Below are 16672 nucleotides of genomic sequence, written 5' to 3'. Positions count from 1 at the left end.
TTTTAAAAACTAAATTACTGAAGTATGGACTGTTAAGACTTACTTTTAAAAAAGAAAGCAGCTAACTTGGCATTAATAATACAGAAAACTGCGGATTATTAGCTGAGAAGATTAGGAAACTCCTCTATTGCAAGAAACCATTGATACCTTTTGACAAAGTAGAATCTGAAAATGTTTTTTTCTAAATTCAAAACCACCAGATAATACAGAAATTCAGAATATAATTAAAGCACTGAAAAGTAACAAGGCTTCTGGAAACGATTCAGTTGTGATGGAAATGTGAAAAAATGCCAGTGATTACATGATTTTAAGTTTTTCAAAGATTAGAGAAACTGAGAATATTCCAGAAGAATGGAAAAATGCACTCTTACTTCCTTTACACAAGAAAGGAAATATGGTAGATGTCAACACTTACAGAGGAACATGTTTAGTGACTGTTACATATAAAATCTTATCCAAGACCCATCAAATCATTTGGAAGAGTAATTATGCAATCAGCTCAGTGAATAACAAGGGAGGGTTAGAAAGGATTGGTCTTGCATGGAACGAATTATGAATTTGAAAGTGATTGTAAGGAATTATTGTCAAAGAAGCAAAAATCTTTTCATAACCTTGGTAGACTTCAAGAATGCCTAAGACTGTGTAGGCAAAGAAACATTCTATACATTGGAAGAATTTGGTAGAGACAGAGGAACTGTGGGAATAGTTAGAGAAACATTGACAAAAACAAAAGCGTAAAATGAAATTCCGTGGGAAAATTTGAAACAAAAACTGGTGTAAGGCAACCTGAGGCCTCTCATCATTGTTATTCAATTATGTTTTGGAAAAGGTAATAAGGGAATGGACTCTTAAGGCTTAAGTAAAAAATAATTCAGAAAATCAAATTGGGATCCAGTAACTTAAATGTCAAACTCAACTTCCAATCTTTGCTGGTGATTTAGCAGGATTTTCCAAAAACTGTGATACAGCGACTCAGCAAGTAAGCAATTTTGAAAGAAATGGCAGAACTTAAATTCCTGAGCACCAGATATGGTAGAGTCAACAGAGTGAATATATTTATGTATTTAGGGGAAATAATGCAGACAAATGGTCTAGGTAAAGAAGCAAACATAAACAGTGTCCAGAAAATGGAAATGTCTTATCAATTAGCAAAGGACATTACAATAAAAAAATCATTCTTAGTAAAACAAAAATCCAACCCTATGACACTGCCTTGATGCAGTGGAATGTTCAGTCCTCAGCGAAAAGGGAGAAACCTAGGAGTTGGAGAAAAAGGAAATACGTGGTACGAGCAAAGTTGGCAGTATGTGAATGAGAAGTAGTGAAGAAATCTACTCTCACTATCTGCTGCTGTCGGGGGAAAGAGGAGGATTTCATTTGATGATCTTTCTGTTCAAATGAACCCGGAAAGGCGTACTAGTTACAAAAGCAGCAATTCTAGAAAGGCCAAGTTTCTCAAAAAAGGGTTAGGAAGTTAAGGTATTTCCAGAAAAAGCTCAGAAAGCACATCAGGGTATGGGCAGATGAAAGCAGAAAAGAACACAGAAAGAATGAAGAAATACTGGAAAGATGGAAATTATTTCACAAGGTCCCTAGATGGCCAAAAGTGAATAATAATAATAATAATAATAATAATAATAATAATAATAATATTAAATAGGTATTTTGTATGTCTTCATTGCATACTTTGCCCTTGTCAATACTTTGTAAGTGTTTTTATCAGCAGAGAGTAAAATATATTTCTGGATTGAGACAGTTTACAGTCATATTTTTGCTCAATAAATTGCATGTGGCAAGTTTATATTATCATAGATTTTCAAAATAACACTTTTTCTGCAATGTCAACAGGTGGCAAAGCAGGCTTTGCAAGAAATGGTCATTCTTCCCTCACTGAGGCCAGAATTGTTCACTGGACTGCGCACTCCAGCTCGAGGTCTGTTGTTATTTGGGCCTCCAGGCAATGGGAAAACACTTCTAGCTCGAGCTGTTGCCAATGAATGCAGTGCAACATTTTTCAGCATCAGTGCTGCAAGCCTCACTTCTAAATATGTTGGAGAAGGAGAAAAGCTAGTGCGAGCCTTGTTTGCTGTAGCAAGAGAGCTTCAGGTATAAATATCAAAATATTCCTGCTTCAGATTAAATTACAAAATGTAATGCTGTGTTTTGATACTTCTATGACACTGTTTTATATATAAAACCGTCGGTTCTGGAATTAGGTTAAATACTTAATACTTATCATGAATTTATTGTTGGGCTGTTGTACGCTTTGAAGTGAGCTTTATCAGAAGTTACAAAAAATTCAGTGGTACTCACTGTACTTGAGAAGTACTCAGTGAAAGATCAACTTAAAATTAACTTAGAATTCCACCTTCTTTAGAATTTGAAGATTATTGTACATAATTTCTTTCTCTAACTGTGCCTAGCTCTTTTCTTTACCCATTATCGACAAATATGAATGCAGTTGTTTACTAAATTGCTTGTTACAATCTGTTGGGCACACCCTGATAATGAACAGTGTGGATGCTATTCACATCATCATTTCATTCTCCCTCATACATCAGACTGTTTGATGTTTTACTGTGCAGGCTTAAGGATATTTAGCAATGATCTCATGGTTTATGGTAGGCGTATCATTTGGTTAACTTCTCCCAGCAGGTAACACTGCAGTTTCACCATTGTGTTAATATTAGAATACAAATAAGAGCTCCAAACTGAATGGTACTTAGTATTTAAGTTTTAAATATTTGTGTAGAAATCTATTAAACGGAATCACTATTGTCTCACAAAACTTTATCCTCTCCAACATTGTTTTGTTACTGGTCAATTTGCAACAGAAATTCTTTTATAATACTATCTTAAATATCTGTTTCAAAGCTCTTTGCAGCACTTACTTCAGACATAGACGTCTAGCTCAGTTCATTAGCTAATGGGAGATCTTTGTCACCATTCGATATATTGGTCATACTGAAGTCGTACAAGCCAAAATATGCATGATGCTGTGGTCTATCCATTATTTCACCACTGATTATATAGTTATTACCACAGAATAATTCCAAGGTGGTACCACAATGGACATCTCGTAGAGACTTTCCAGAAAGTCCCCTTGATGAATGTGGAAAGTGGTAGCATCTGCCATCGTTTAACCGAAATAAGTCTTCCAGAATACCAAAATTGTTGGGAACTTGGAGTAAAGCAGTAGGTAATTTTAAATATGATAGTATTTAATGATGTCAAAAAATGTAGTTTATTAAAGGCTACACAAAATACTAAGTAAGTCAATAATCGTCCTAATATAGCAACTGTAGAAATGCTGTGTGCTTATGAACAATAAATTCACTTTGTGTGAAAAACCACTATTATCATCATCATCATCATCATCATCATCATCGTCACCACCATCACCTTTTCTAGTGCAGTACCAGTAGGTGGTCAGTTAGAAAGGCCATCACATTTTAAAAATATTTTAAACAGCTATATCTTATCTGCCAGTCCAGATTTCTATTAAATTCAACAATGGGAAATAGTACCAACAAAAAAGATGTACTTTTATAATGAAGCCACTGAACATGAGTACTTGAATAACACACAGAACAGCTTTCAGCTGTGCTTGACTGCATTTGTGCTTTTTAGTACAATTTTCTAGACAAGATCTGACTTTAACCTGCTGCATTATCTTTTTTTTTTTTTTCCCCCCCCCCCCTCGAAAGTTTTTAGTTTGTATTGCCAGATTTAAATAATCTATGATTTGCACTTCTTCCTTTCTTTTCTAAAGTATTTTAAGATTTTGGTGTGTTCTAATAGAATATGTTGTTGTTGAATAGACAAAACTCCACCAACATCCCAGGATTATTAAGTAAAAAGTCATCACTGTGTAAAGATTTTCCACTTTTGTTTCATAGCAAGGATTGAGTTGATATAACCACATCAATATGTTGAGATATAACTGCTTTGATTCTAGTCTTAATTTTGATGTTTGGTGATCTGTCTCAGTAATGACATAACCAAATGATAGGAGTTTTCTGTTCGTAAATGCTAAGAGGCTCTTTGGAAGCCTGTACTCATAATTGTGAATTTTTGGCTTCTACTTTTCTACTGTTAGATGATAGCTTCTTGTGTATAGTATGAGCACATTTTTATAATTTACTGACAAGCCTGCTCCAATAACCTGACACTTAAATGATGCGGAGACAGATCCTTGAGAATGGTGGCAATGTTGCTTGTATGGCACATAATCCTGCTTTCGGTTGCCATAACCCCATGAGTTTCAGCAAAGATTGCTGTTGACTCTCTAAAGGAAATAAACAGCCACCTGGCTAATGAGTCAGCAGTTCGTATATTGTTACTGAAACCTCCCGATGCTGATTATTTTTCTTTATTTATTTTTATTCATCCAAGGATTATTTCACAATGATACAGCAATTGTGTTGGTAATACAATAACAATCAATAGCTCTAAACATAAACAGAATACATGAATTTTCTCTATAAGGATAGGTGGTTGGCTGTGGCCTTGATGAAGGAACCACTGAAGTGATTTAGGAGGGCAATGGAATACCCAAATCAGGATGGATGGACAGAGTAAACCTCGTCCTCCTGAATATGAGGTCATTATCTTAACAGCTGCAGTGCCACATGTGATTGGTCTCTATTATATGATGTTCTTTGATTTACAAACAGTTTACTTCAAATGACTTGTAATGTAAAACATAGTTTTCTCTTCATTGCCAAAAAAACACACACACACACACACACACACACACACTCTCTCTCTCTCTCTCTCTCTCTCTCTCTCTCTCTCTCTCTCTCTCTCTCTCTCTCTCTCTCTGATGACTTCAGGGCCATGAAGATGCTGCTGTGCTCCTTGCACTAAGCCCAGTCTGTTTGGAAAACTGACTGCAGGTTCACCAACATCCGTCTATGGTCCATGTTTGTCTCCCTGTCCTTCCCGCTGTCCGTCTGAAAAACTGAGTCTGCCCTCCCCCTCCCCCATCCTCCCTTCATATTTAGTGAGATGAGATGTTGAACTCAGGAGAATGACAAGACATAACATGTAATTTTCTTGTAAGAGCAGTAAACAGTGATCATGTATTGAAATGTAACAAGGTGTTGCAATTAAACCCTTTCATTATTATCCACTACTCTGAGTCCTCAAAGTAATCTTTAACTGTGTAGTACGCACTACTTACTAAGAAAGTTTTAGTTGCCTTTTTCAACAGATTTAGTTTAGCAATCAGTTTCATTTCCACAGACAGTCAACTACAGAATTTTATTACGTATTAGAAAATGCTGTTGTGAGTCTTCTGTTTGTTTGTCTTGGTAAATGTAAGCCCAAACTCTCTCGTCTTCCATGGTCATGTGTAGAACTATTACTGAAATACTTATACTGTAGTGTGATTAAAATTACTTGATAGTTGACATCTCTCACTTACTGCTACAGTGTTGCCACATCCACTGCTGCCAACTGCTTGGTTACAGGTGGAACATTGTTAGAAGCGGCCACCAAGGTATAGGAGCTGCTCTGTCGACAGCTGACTTTAAGTGATCAATGACTAAACTGCGGCAGACGATGTGTTTTAAAGCTACGAAATTAAACTCTTGTCCTATCCTAACCACAACTTTGTGATGTGTGGTGTATCTGTGAAAAAATGGCAATCAAAAGTCTACAGCGCAGCTAAAATCATGATTGCTGTGTTTACGCCATTTAAGGCTAAACTCTACAAGCAAACGCAAAACACAAAAATTTCATAATATATTCATTTGCATAGCCATCTCCCACAGCAGTAAAATAAAACTGTACTTTCTCACTGTCATTGGTTACCTGAAACTATATCCACACTGGCTACACAGGATGCCACGTTACTAACTGATGAGTGCTCTTGGTTGACATTTGGCTGCAGATTAGAGGTGACACAAGCAGATTCCAAATGAAAAAAGAATGATAAGAAAAAAAATAAGAGAAAGTAATGTCAATATGAGGATGAAAATGATGTGGAAAAGTATTAGAAATGAAATAAAATAAAATAAATATTTATATCAGTTGATTGAAGAAAAATAATAATCAAAGTCTTTCGATTAATTAAAATTAAAAAAAAAAATCCACTGACTCTGACAAGATTCAAACCTATGACCCTACACAAGTCAGGTTTATATCTCTTCAATAGGCTATGCCATAACTCTTCGGAAAGTAATTGAAGAATTCAAAAATTTAACTTCACGCAATGTCTTGCGAAGCTCATCTAACGTATGCTGATCTCTGTGATCACAGTAACTGTATATGTGATGCCGAATCACATAAAGTGTCGAAGGGTCCAGTAGTGTTTGGTTAGTGCTGTGTATGATGTCTTTGTGTTTTGTTAGCATCTTGTGTGTGTGTGTGTGTGTGTGTGTGTGTGTGTGGGGGGGGGGGGGGGGGTGAAATAAGAAATATATTGGTCAGACCAAGAGTATTTGGGATCCAAAGACATCAAGGAAAAGGCCGGAATAGGAATCTGAAGTGAACTGACTAATTGTTGTGGCAGTTTGGCAACAGCAAATTGTTCAGATGTGTAGTTGAGCACTCTGATTAGAAGAAACCAGCTACGACATGTGAAGTGTCAATTATCAAGTAATTTTAATCAAAGCATAGTAATGTTTTAAAAAAAGATGCTGTTACTTACCAAACGGGAAAGCACTGGTACACACACACACACACACACACACACACACACACACACACACACACACACACACACACACACAAATATCAAGCTTTCGCAACCCACGGTTGCCTCATCAGGAAAGAGGGAAGGAGAGGGAAAGACGAAAGGATGTGGGTTTTAAGGGAGAGGGTAAGGAGTCATTCCAATCCCGGGAGCGGAAAGGGACAGGTATACACTCTTTCGAGGGCGCGCGTCCACACACACACACACACACACACACACACACACACACACACACACACACACAGAGAGAGAGAGAGAGAGAGAGAGAGAGAGAGAGAGAGAGAGATATCCATCCGCACATATAAAGACACAAGCAGACATATGTAAAGGCAACGAGTTTGTGCAGAGATGTCAGTCGAGGCAGAAGTACAGAGGCAAAGATGTTGTTGAGTGACAAGTGATGTAAGAGGGGCGGCAACTAGAAATTACCAGAGGTTAAGGCCAGGTGGGTAACGGGAAGAGGGGATATATTGAAGGGCAAGTTCCCATCTCCGGAGTTCTGATAGGTTGGTGTCAGTGGGAAGTATCCAGATAACCCGGACGGTGTAACACTGTGCCAAGATGTGCTGGCCGTGCACCAAGGCATGTTTAGCCACAGGGTGATCCTCATTATCAACAAACACTGTTTGCCTGTGTCCGTTCATGCGAATGGACAGTTTGTTGCTGGTCATTCCCACATAGAAGGCTTCACAGTGTAGGCAGGTCAGTTGGTAAATCACGTGGGTGCTTTCACACGTGGCTCTGCCTTTGATGGTGTACACCTTCCGGGTTACAGGACTGGAGTAGGTGGTAGTGGGAGGGTGCATGGGACAGGTTTTACACCGGGTGCGGTTACAAGGGTAGGAGCCAGAGGGTAGGGAAGGTGGTTTGGGGATTTCATAATGTTTTCCTTGATATGCATCACACTTTGGTAGATATATTCACTTGGTACAGAAAATATGCCCTGTTTTTTAAAATAGTTCTTTACAATGAGCCTGACTACTACTAAGCATTGTCATTCTTATGGCCATGTCTTGTTGTTTAAAAACTGTATACATGTTTTGCGCCTTCAGTTCCCAGAAAAGAAACCCTTAACTAAGAAGTGAGTATACATAATAATAGTACATCACAACAAGACAATGGCTGCTATGAACTGATGATTAAACCCGGAGAGCATAATGTGCTGATGGGATATTTTCTGCCAGTATCTTTGTTTGTTAATTCCATGTTAACCAACAATCAGTATTCATCCTTAAAAACTTCCTGCTTGTTATGCAGTCTAGACTTATCGTATATGCTTACTGCAGCAGTTGTTTTCCCTCTTTACGTTGATGTGCTTACTGTTTTGTTTTCCTTGTGTTCAGAGTTAATTTATTATGTACTGCCCAGTCATAAGCATACTTGCAGATTTGTATTTTCTAATTTTCTGGTGTTTTATCAGTGACTACGATGTTGCTGTCATCAGCAAAGAGAACTTTTTCTCCATACTTATACTGTCTGGAAAGTCATTGATATACGTTGAGAATAGAATTGGACCCAATACACTACTCTGAAGAACACTTATGTTTGTGTTTCTTGGCTGACAGTTGCTTTACTAAAAATTTAACATCAGTAGATATGTGAACTATCTCTATCGCGTGCATCCTGTTGTTTAGATAAGAGTGAAACCACTTGTTATTTATTCCTCCTACGCCTAGTGCTTCTGGCTTTTTAAGCAGTATTTGAAGGTCAACGGTGTCAAAAACCTTGGACAAGTCTAAGAATGTGCTTGTAACACAGTCTTTCTTGGCAAGAACTTGAAGAGCAACTTCTGTAATGTCTATAATGACCGATATTGTACCTCCCCACAACAGAAATCAAACTGTACTTCATTAAAAAGGTTATATTTATTAATGTAACTCATTAGTTTGTCATTTATGATGGACTCAATTATTTTTGAGAATGAAGATAGTTGTGAAACTGACCTTTAATCCTCAATATTTTCTGCACTGCCTTTATTTAGTAAAGGCACAACTTGTGCATGCTTTAGATACTATGGAAAAATAACTGAAGTGAACGGCACAATTATTATGTTTGTTAATGACGGCTTGTATGCTGTCTGCGCGCCCTTTCGGAATAGACTGGAACCTCATCTATGCCTGCTGACTTCTTATTTTTTTGTGACAAATAAATAAAAACACCTATTTTTTATTTTTGTATGTCTTGCTGAACCCAAGCTCTTTTGTGGGGAAACATTATAATTGCACTCACTATGTAATAGATTGTAGGCACTACATGTGTTTCTGGAAGATTTTGCTGCAACTTCTCCACAGTACAAGAGAGAGGCATTTACAAAATTAGCTAATTCCTGAGAATTTCCTGTTGTTATGCTCCCATATTTGATTTGTATCTTATTATATATCTGTCTATCTTTTTCCAGTTTATCATTTTATGACATCCCAAACTTCTTCGGTTTTATTTTCTGGAATATATATTATTTTATCATTAAATGATTTTTTTTTTTTTTTGCAGCAAGGTGCACCATCATCTATATTTTTATACCTGTGATAGTAATTCAGGAACTTTGAAGTGGTGTGTTGCTGGGAGGACTTTCTAATACCAGTAGCTACCCATTTACTTTCCTTAGCTGCTGCTGTAGATGGTGACTATTTTTTGAAAAGTCCCCTCAAAAATTATTTTATACCATGTGTAGTATTTAAAGGACTTAGCATCTACATTGTTTCCCTACACACTTCATCCAAGTTTTGATTTGCCAGTTCTCTAGAAAAAGTATGTATTTTCCATTCTCAGAACATCCATTTTTAGGCCTGCATTCTGCTAGTTCTGCAAAGCCGTTTTTAGTTTTGTTATGTGACAGTACTGAGCAAAAAAGCTAATTTATATTATAAATGATTTACCATTTTCCATGCCAGTATTTGTAAGTAAATTATCTAAAATTGATGGTGAATTTTTTGATACCCTTGTAGCAGTGTTTATCATTTGTGCCACGCCAAAAGTGTTTGAAATGTTTAGAAACTTATTATTCATTTCACACTCAACACCTTTGTTAATATTCATGTTCCCACATACTATTATGTTAGTTTTGGAAGTTGAGACTCTTTCCAGGACTTCAGTTAATTTGTTACAGAAATTGTGTACGTTACCTCAGCTACAAATCCAAAATGTTGACAATACTAATTAATACCAGATCATCTCTAGCACTAAAATATGTGCCACCTCTGATATAAATATGTCATACCCCACACTTAAAGGTAGTTCTACAACATTCATATGATGATAGCACTATATGCTGCAATTCATTATGTCTTCACAATGCTCCGCCACAGTGCTCACGGTTCTTTTGTGAGTTAATGCTTGGCGCTCGCTTTTCCCCAAGTTCTTGCAGCCCATTATTCCTTCCCAGGCCACATTTCCTTCATCATGCCGCTCCCACCCCATCCTAACTCCTTCCCCACTCCCCCTCCTTCCCCTCTCTCAGTTGTTCTGATTTATGTTGACCTCGCTATTGACCCTGTATTTCTTGCAATTTTGTTCCTCCTGCTATTCTCTTCACCTTTTTTGGCATTTTGGTCCCCCTTTGGGGTTTCACTCCCACTTCTAAATTTTCTGTAATTAGTGTCAGCCATTTGTGGAAGAGCTCCATCCCTAGCATCTATGGCATGGATTCCTTCCCTCTCCCCCTTCCTTCCCCCACCGTAGCCCCCCACCACCCCTCTAGGTCCCAAGCAAATGTAGCCAGTCTGTGTGGTGGGGCTGTTATGGACCCACGTGACTAAGCACCCTGACAACACAGGAATTGCACTACTGATACCTGAGCTGTTTCCTCCCCATGTATGCTGAGGAGTGGGTGCTTGTCATTCTGAAGCATTGGAACTCCCAGCAATGGCCGCCATGCCAGACAGCCGTTGCTATGGCTTGCTGGTGCCCATGGGGGAGCCCCTGACCAGAGTAGGTAGTATTGGGGCAGATGCTTGGCACATGAAGTGTATCACACTGCAAAAATCTGGCTGTTCCCAAATGGCTGGCTCTTTGATGGTAACATATCATTGAATGCTACTTCATATGACCCTACTGCCTTCCCTTTCCTGGCTAAACACTGGGAGCCGGGCCAGGCTTGATGTCTTCAGATGAAACACTTTCCCTGCTACCTGGTCTGTACTAGGACAGATGGGGACACCCACTGCCACAAAACCATTGTTTTTTTGTGGAGAATGTCAAGGTCAAGTCTGATAAAGTGGAGTCTCTCTTTAAGATGTGGTTGGGCTCCCTGTTGATCAAAGCTTCTTCTGCTGCCTCATCTTCAGCCCTTCATCCTTGTGATCACCTTGGAGATGCCCCAGTGTCTTATTACCCCTCACCAGTCTCGAATATGGTCCAAAGAGTGATTTTTTATATGGACCTCATCCTGCAAACTGTTGAACTCCAGGCTAATCTGGAGTGACGTGGCATTAATTTTGTTTAACATATACAAAAGAGTCATGAAGACAACCACACTGATACTGGTGCCTTTACCCTGGCTTTCTCGGGGGATACACTGGTTGTGTGTTACCAATGTCTTCCCACTGTATAGCGGACCCTCTGTGTGGTGACTGTGGCCACTCACTCCATGAGTGAAGCCCCTGTGTTTCGCCATCTGTGTGTGTCAACTGTCACGACAGCCACTCTGCACACTTGCCAGGTTGCCCAATTTATATGAAAGAAAGCAAGATCCAAGAGTAAAAGTCCCTAGATCGTCTGTCTTATGCTGAGGCTTGCCAAAAATATGTCTTTCTGCACATAGTGTAGATTTCTTCAACTTTTGCCTCTGTTACACCCTTTGCACTTCCTACCTCTTCCTAACCCCAGCCCCATTCCCCTCTCATATCCCCCTCACCTGCAGTTCCCATGCCCTCCCCCGCCGGGTGCCGCTACCCTCCTTGGCCGAAGAAGTGCCAAGTGCCCCCCTTCTTTGGCACCCACCAGTGATGGGGCTCCCCTCCCCCTCCCCCCTCCTACCCTCCCGGCATCTCTCAGGCAGGAGGCCAGCTCCCACAACTCAATCACAGGTCGTTTGCTCTCTTACAGGTCCGGATCTTGCAGAAGACTGCTCTCCCTCTGTGTCCTTCCCTCCTCGACCTCTTAAAGGGAGGAAGAAGAAGTTACAGGACACGGCCTCCCTGGTGCCTCCTGGGGGTCCCATCTGTCCCTTTGCAAACAATGTCTGACATCTTATTTATGGATGTCACTCCATCCTCATCGGTGACAACCACTGACTGGGTGACATGACCTCCCCTCAACTTGTTTATGTCTAACCTGGACTCTTACCGCATAATAATACAACAGTTTGTTTCCTCTTATTCTGCATTCTGTTTTGTTCGTAAAAAAACACAGTTTTGTGATGATCACTCTCCAATGCGGTTACTGGACGTTCTGTCTGAACTTTGCCGGCCCTGGGATAGCACACCAATGTCACCTGTGACTGGATCCCCCTTCGTACCAACCTGGAACAATAGCAGTATGAGTGCGAATGACACCATCAGTCACCATTTGTCATGTCTGCCTCCCTCTAGGTAGGTCACTTCCTTATGTTTAGCTGCATACCTTAATTCAGCAACTCCTGCCCCCAAACCTCTTCCTTGGGGACTTCAGTGCACACCATCCCTGTGTGGGAGAGTCACTTCAGCAGCTTGGGGTCTTTCAATTGCCAAGTTTTTACAGTCTTCGATTTGTACCTCCTCAATGACAGTTCCCCTACCCACTTCAGTGCCACTCGTGGCACCTTTCCTGCTATCGATCTCATGATCACCTCTGCTCTCAAGGCTTCCCTATGTTTGTCAGCCTATGGTGATCTTTGCGACAGCGACCACTTTCCGGTTATTCTGTAATTTCCCTGCTGCCACCAGGCAGACAGTCCCACCCCCTTTGGGCATTCTGCAGAGCCAATTGGGCTTTATGTATATCTGCTGTGCACTTAAACACCTCTCTCTCAATCTGCATTGATATGGTCATGCAAGATGTCTCTGCCACTCTTCTTCATGCCACTGACTTTCCTGTCCTATCCCCAGGTCATTGACTGGTACTATGGTGGACCACGGACGCAGCAGTCACTATCCAGGATTGCCAGTGATTGCTGCAGTGATTTAAATGACACCCTTAACAGACCAACCTTATCGCTCTTAAGCGTCTCCGTGCTAAGACTTACTGCCTTATTCAGCAGATTAAAAGGAACACTGGGAGCGCTATGCTTCCTCCTTGGGGGTGTATGCCTCTTCATTGCAGATTTGGTCAAAGTTCCATAGCATTCTGGGCTGCCAGCAACAATCAGCTGACCAGGGTCTTGTCCTACAGGGTGCTCTGGATTATTGATCCATCGGTCCTTGCACAACACCTCGCGACACACTTTGATTGGCATCCTCTTCCTATACTACCACCTTCCTTCAGCAGAAACAATGAGTTGATGAAACCCCTCTCTGTTTCAACCCCCACCAAGCTGAATCCTATAATGAAACCTTCAATGAATGGGAATTCTTGCAGGCTCTTACGTCTTCACACGACACTGTTCCAGGCCCAGATTTCATCCACGACCAGATGATCCGACACTTGGTTGTTACCCAGACGCAACATCTACTCGGGATCGTCATCGGCATTTGGCTCACATGTGCTTGCCCCTCTCAATTGTGAGACAGCATGGTTATCACCGTTGTTAAGCCCAGGAAGAACCGAATGCCTGACCAACTACACGAGCGGATGGTTAGCTTTCGATTATGTTGGGTACTAGAATCTCAGGGCCTTTTGTCCCTGTATTAGTGTGGCTTCTGGGAATGACGATCTCCAAGTGACTATTTACTCAAATTGGAAACAGCAATCTGATGGGTTATTACTCACCACGAGCACCTTGCTGCAGTCTTCTTTGACCTACATAAGGCATATGACGTGGCCTGGAATTGTCACATTGTAGTTAACCAGCATGATTGGGCTTTCACGGCCCCCTTCCAATTTTTATCTGCGCGTTTTTATCCGACCAGCTCTTTTGGGTTCGAGTTCGCTTTTCTCTCAGCACCTTTCAGATCCAGTGCGATAAACCACAGGGTTCTGTGTTAAGTGTCACACTCTTCCGCATCACCTCAAAGGGCTTTTAACCTCTGTTGGACCTCTGGTTACCCTGGCATTGTATGTCTATGGTCTTTGCATCTGGTGCAGCTCCCACTTGGTAGCATCTGCTGAATGCCAGCTCCAAGGCACCATCCGATGGGCCTCTGCCTGGGCCCTCTCCCATAGCTTCCAGTTCTCTCCCTGTAAAACGTGGGGTATGCATTTTTGTTGTCGACCTGATCCAGAACTTTATTTGTTGTAGCGCAGGCCCATATCTTGTGCTTTATTTTTGATAAAAAGCTGACTTGGCTGCCCCACATTTGCCACTTGAAGACGGCACAGAAGCTTAATGTTCTGTGGCCCACACATCTTGGGTTGCAGACCTTGCTGCTCTTCTCTATCTTTATCATGCTTTGGTTTTGTCCAGACTAGAGTATCATGTAGTGTGTTCACAGCAGAGCTGTTAGCCATTAACAGAGCCCTCCATTTTGTTACTCAGCCTCCCTCCATTGTGCTTTAATGTGTACTGACTCAATAAGCAGCTTGCAGGCTATAGACCGATGATACTCTCGCCACCCTTTGGTCTCTGCTATCCGTGACCTTCTCTCTTCCCTCAGCCATGCCGCCAGCTCCATTGCCTTCCTCTGGGTTCTGAGTCATTGAGCAACCCAAGGAATGAACTGGCTGACTGTTTGGCTAGAGAGGCAGATACCTACCCCCATTCCATTTCATGATTCTAGCTGCAGATATGTGGATGCACATCAAATCTGTCTTTGCCCAAAAGTGAAATGGCATCTGATGCGCTTCTGTTCTCAGTAATAAACTCCGCACAATCAAGGAGACTACTGCAGTTTGGTGCTCTTCCTTCCACACTGCTCGGGAAAAGTCCACTGTCTTACGTTGTCTACACATCAGACATATTAAGTGACTCACCTGTTGTTCTCTCTAGCATAATCAGCCATCCTCACTGTGGGGCTATGGAGCCAGACCGATGGTATCCTATATATTGATGGAATGTCCCCTTCTTTTGGCCCTTTGTACTAAGTATAGCCTTCCAGATTCATTGTCTTTAGTATTTGCAGACAATTCACAGATGGTTGAACTTGTCCTCAGTTTCCTCCGTGAAAGAGGGTTTTATTTCAGTTATAATGTTTTGCTTTACTCCAGCAGCAGGGGCAGGGAGGTTGTGATTGGAACCTCTCTTTGTGTTTTCTAGGACTGGGACCCATGACCACTCCTCTGTCCAAAGACTGTTCTTTTATCCCTCTGTTTTTCCAGTTTTAGATTTTGCCTACCGTTTTATGCCTTCTACTGTGTGTGTGTTTTAATTTACTTGCTTTATAGTTTGACCCCTCTGACTGGGTCCGCCCACTTTTAGTGGACATACTATCTTATGCAAGTAACTTTTGTATCGCGGGACTGAAAACCTTGCCATTTAGTCCCATAACCCACTTCAATCAATCAATCAGTCAGTCTTCACAAGCACTCTGTAATGCATAGCACCCCACTGTTCAAATACGGTAATTCAACTTCAGTCTGGTGTACTTTATTTTTAATGGACTGCACATTTTGAGGAATAATAGATAATTCTAAGCAAATTTCCATCAGAGTTTGTGCACTCTGTCGATCACTCAATATTCTGTGCACACAATGAAGAAATCTCCAAACTGGTTGAGATACTTTAAACGGAGGGGAACCTGTTGTCACGGTTTAACCTGAAAAAGGTGTAGTTCTCCTACCCATGAAAACAGATATTTGACCTCGTGTAACTGTTACCTTGCTTCATGGACCTGGAATTCCAACTATTTGTGACTGCGTATTGCTATTTAAGATGATTCTAGTGTTCTTCATTGGTATTTATTTGAGTTCTGGTTATTTGCTACGGTAGTAATATCTGCTTTTTTGGTCATTGACTTAGTGGATTTGGTTCCCATTTGCTACATGATTCATAGCAGTGACCTGCTTAGATAGACAAAATCAATGGCATAAAACCTTGAAGACAATATTGTGAACTTGCAGTGTTATTATGTTACTGCATTAGTCCATACAATTTCTTCAGGCTAGTCAAACTTTGAAGCACAGTTGGTATTCAGAGATGTGCATACCTCCATGTATAGAAAGCAAATTAGGTTTGATTTTATTCTTGAGTACTGTGAGCACAGAACTCAAATTGAGTAGAAGATAAGTTTTTGCTTTGTGGTCTGTTCGAAATATCTGAGCTTCTGTTTACACCTCATGTATTTTCATAGATCTTGCATCCTGAATTGCAGGAATGTTTGCTTTTATACTTACATTGGTTGATTGCTGTATTGTTCACAGCCCTCTATTATTTTTGTGGATGAGGTGGACTCACTTCTGTCTGAACGCCGGGAGAATGAACATGAAGCTAGCCGGAGATTAAAGACAGAGTTCTTAGTGGAATTTGATGGGCTGCCATCCAATCCTGAAGAAAGGGTTCTTGTTATGGCAGCCACCAATAGACCACAAGAGCTGGATGAAGCAGCTTTAAGGTAAATTCATTTAAACGTATTAGTCATATAATTTTATCATGTGTCAAAGCATTTCAGTAGTTGTATACAAGGGACTCTCATAAGACCATTCTATGCATATTTGATGATTAAGAAAGTGATTGCAATAAACATTATGTAGAATTATGTGGAATGATGTATTTTGGAAGAGATTCTTAAATGATGTAAATGTTGAACTGAGGTCTTGTACACAGTGACAGGGTCCTAAGGCCATGACAGGCTGTCTGTTAAACTTCATAATTTTTTGAGTAGAGTATTAGCAACAAAACTTTAGCATCAAAGGCAATTGTGAAGATACGCAATTGGCGATAGCTTAAAACACCATATGTGATATGAGAACACAAAAATGGAAATAATATATGTGAGATGCAAAGGGCACATTGATGTGAGAGGG

The 16672-nt window shown here is 40.5% G+C and overlaps 1 protein-coding gene across 2 annotated transcripts in view; it reads left to right on the top strand.

Moving 5' to 3' along the window:
• The window catches only part of LOC124711151 (spastin), a 484594-nt gene that overhangs the window by 453287 nt on the left and 14635 nt on the right, over nt 1-16672 (top strand). For both annotated transcript variants that reach the window (XM_047241064.1, XM_047241055.1), the window contains 2 exons: nt 1849-2106; nt 16070-16260. In XM_047241064.1, the coding sequence (XP_047097020.1) occupies nt 1849-2106; nt 16070-16260 (449 nt within the window). The remainder of the gene's footprint in view (nt 1-1848; nt 2107-16069; nt 16261-16672) is intronic.

This window comes from Schistocerca piceifrons, chromosome 1 (genome assembly GCF_021461385.2).
Source record: "Schistocerca piceifrons isolate TAMUIC-IGC-003096 chromosome 1, iqSchPice1.1, whole genome shotgun sequence".
In the NCBI taxonomy this organism is placed as follows: Eukaryota; Metazoa; Arthropoda; class Insecta; order Orthoptera; family Acrididae; genus Schistocerca; species Schistocerca piceifrons.
The sequence above is the reverse complement of the archived record's forward strand: the minus strand, read 5'-3'. Positions and strand labels throughout refer to the sequence as shown.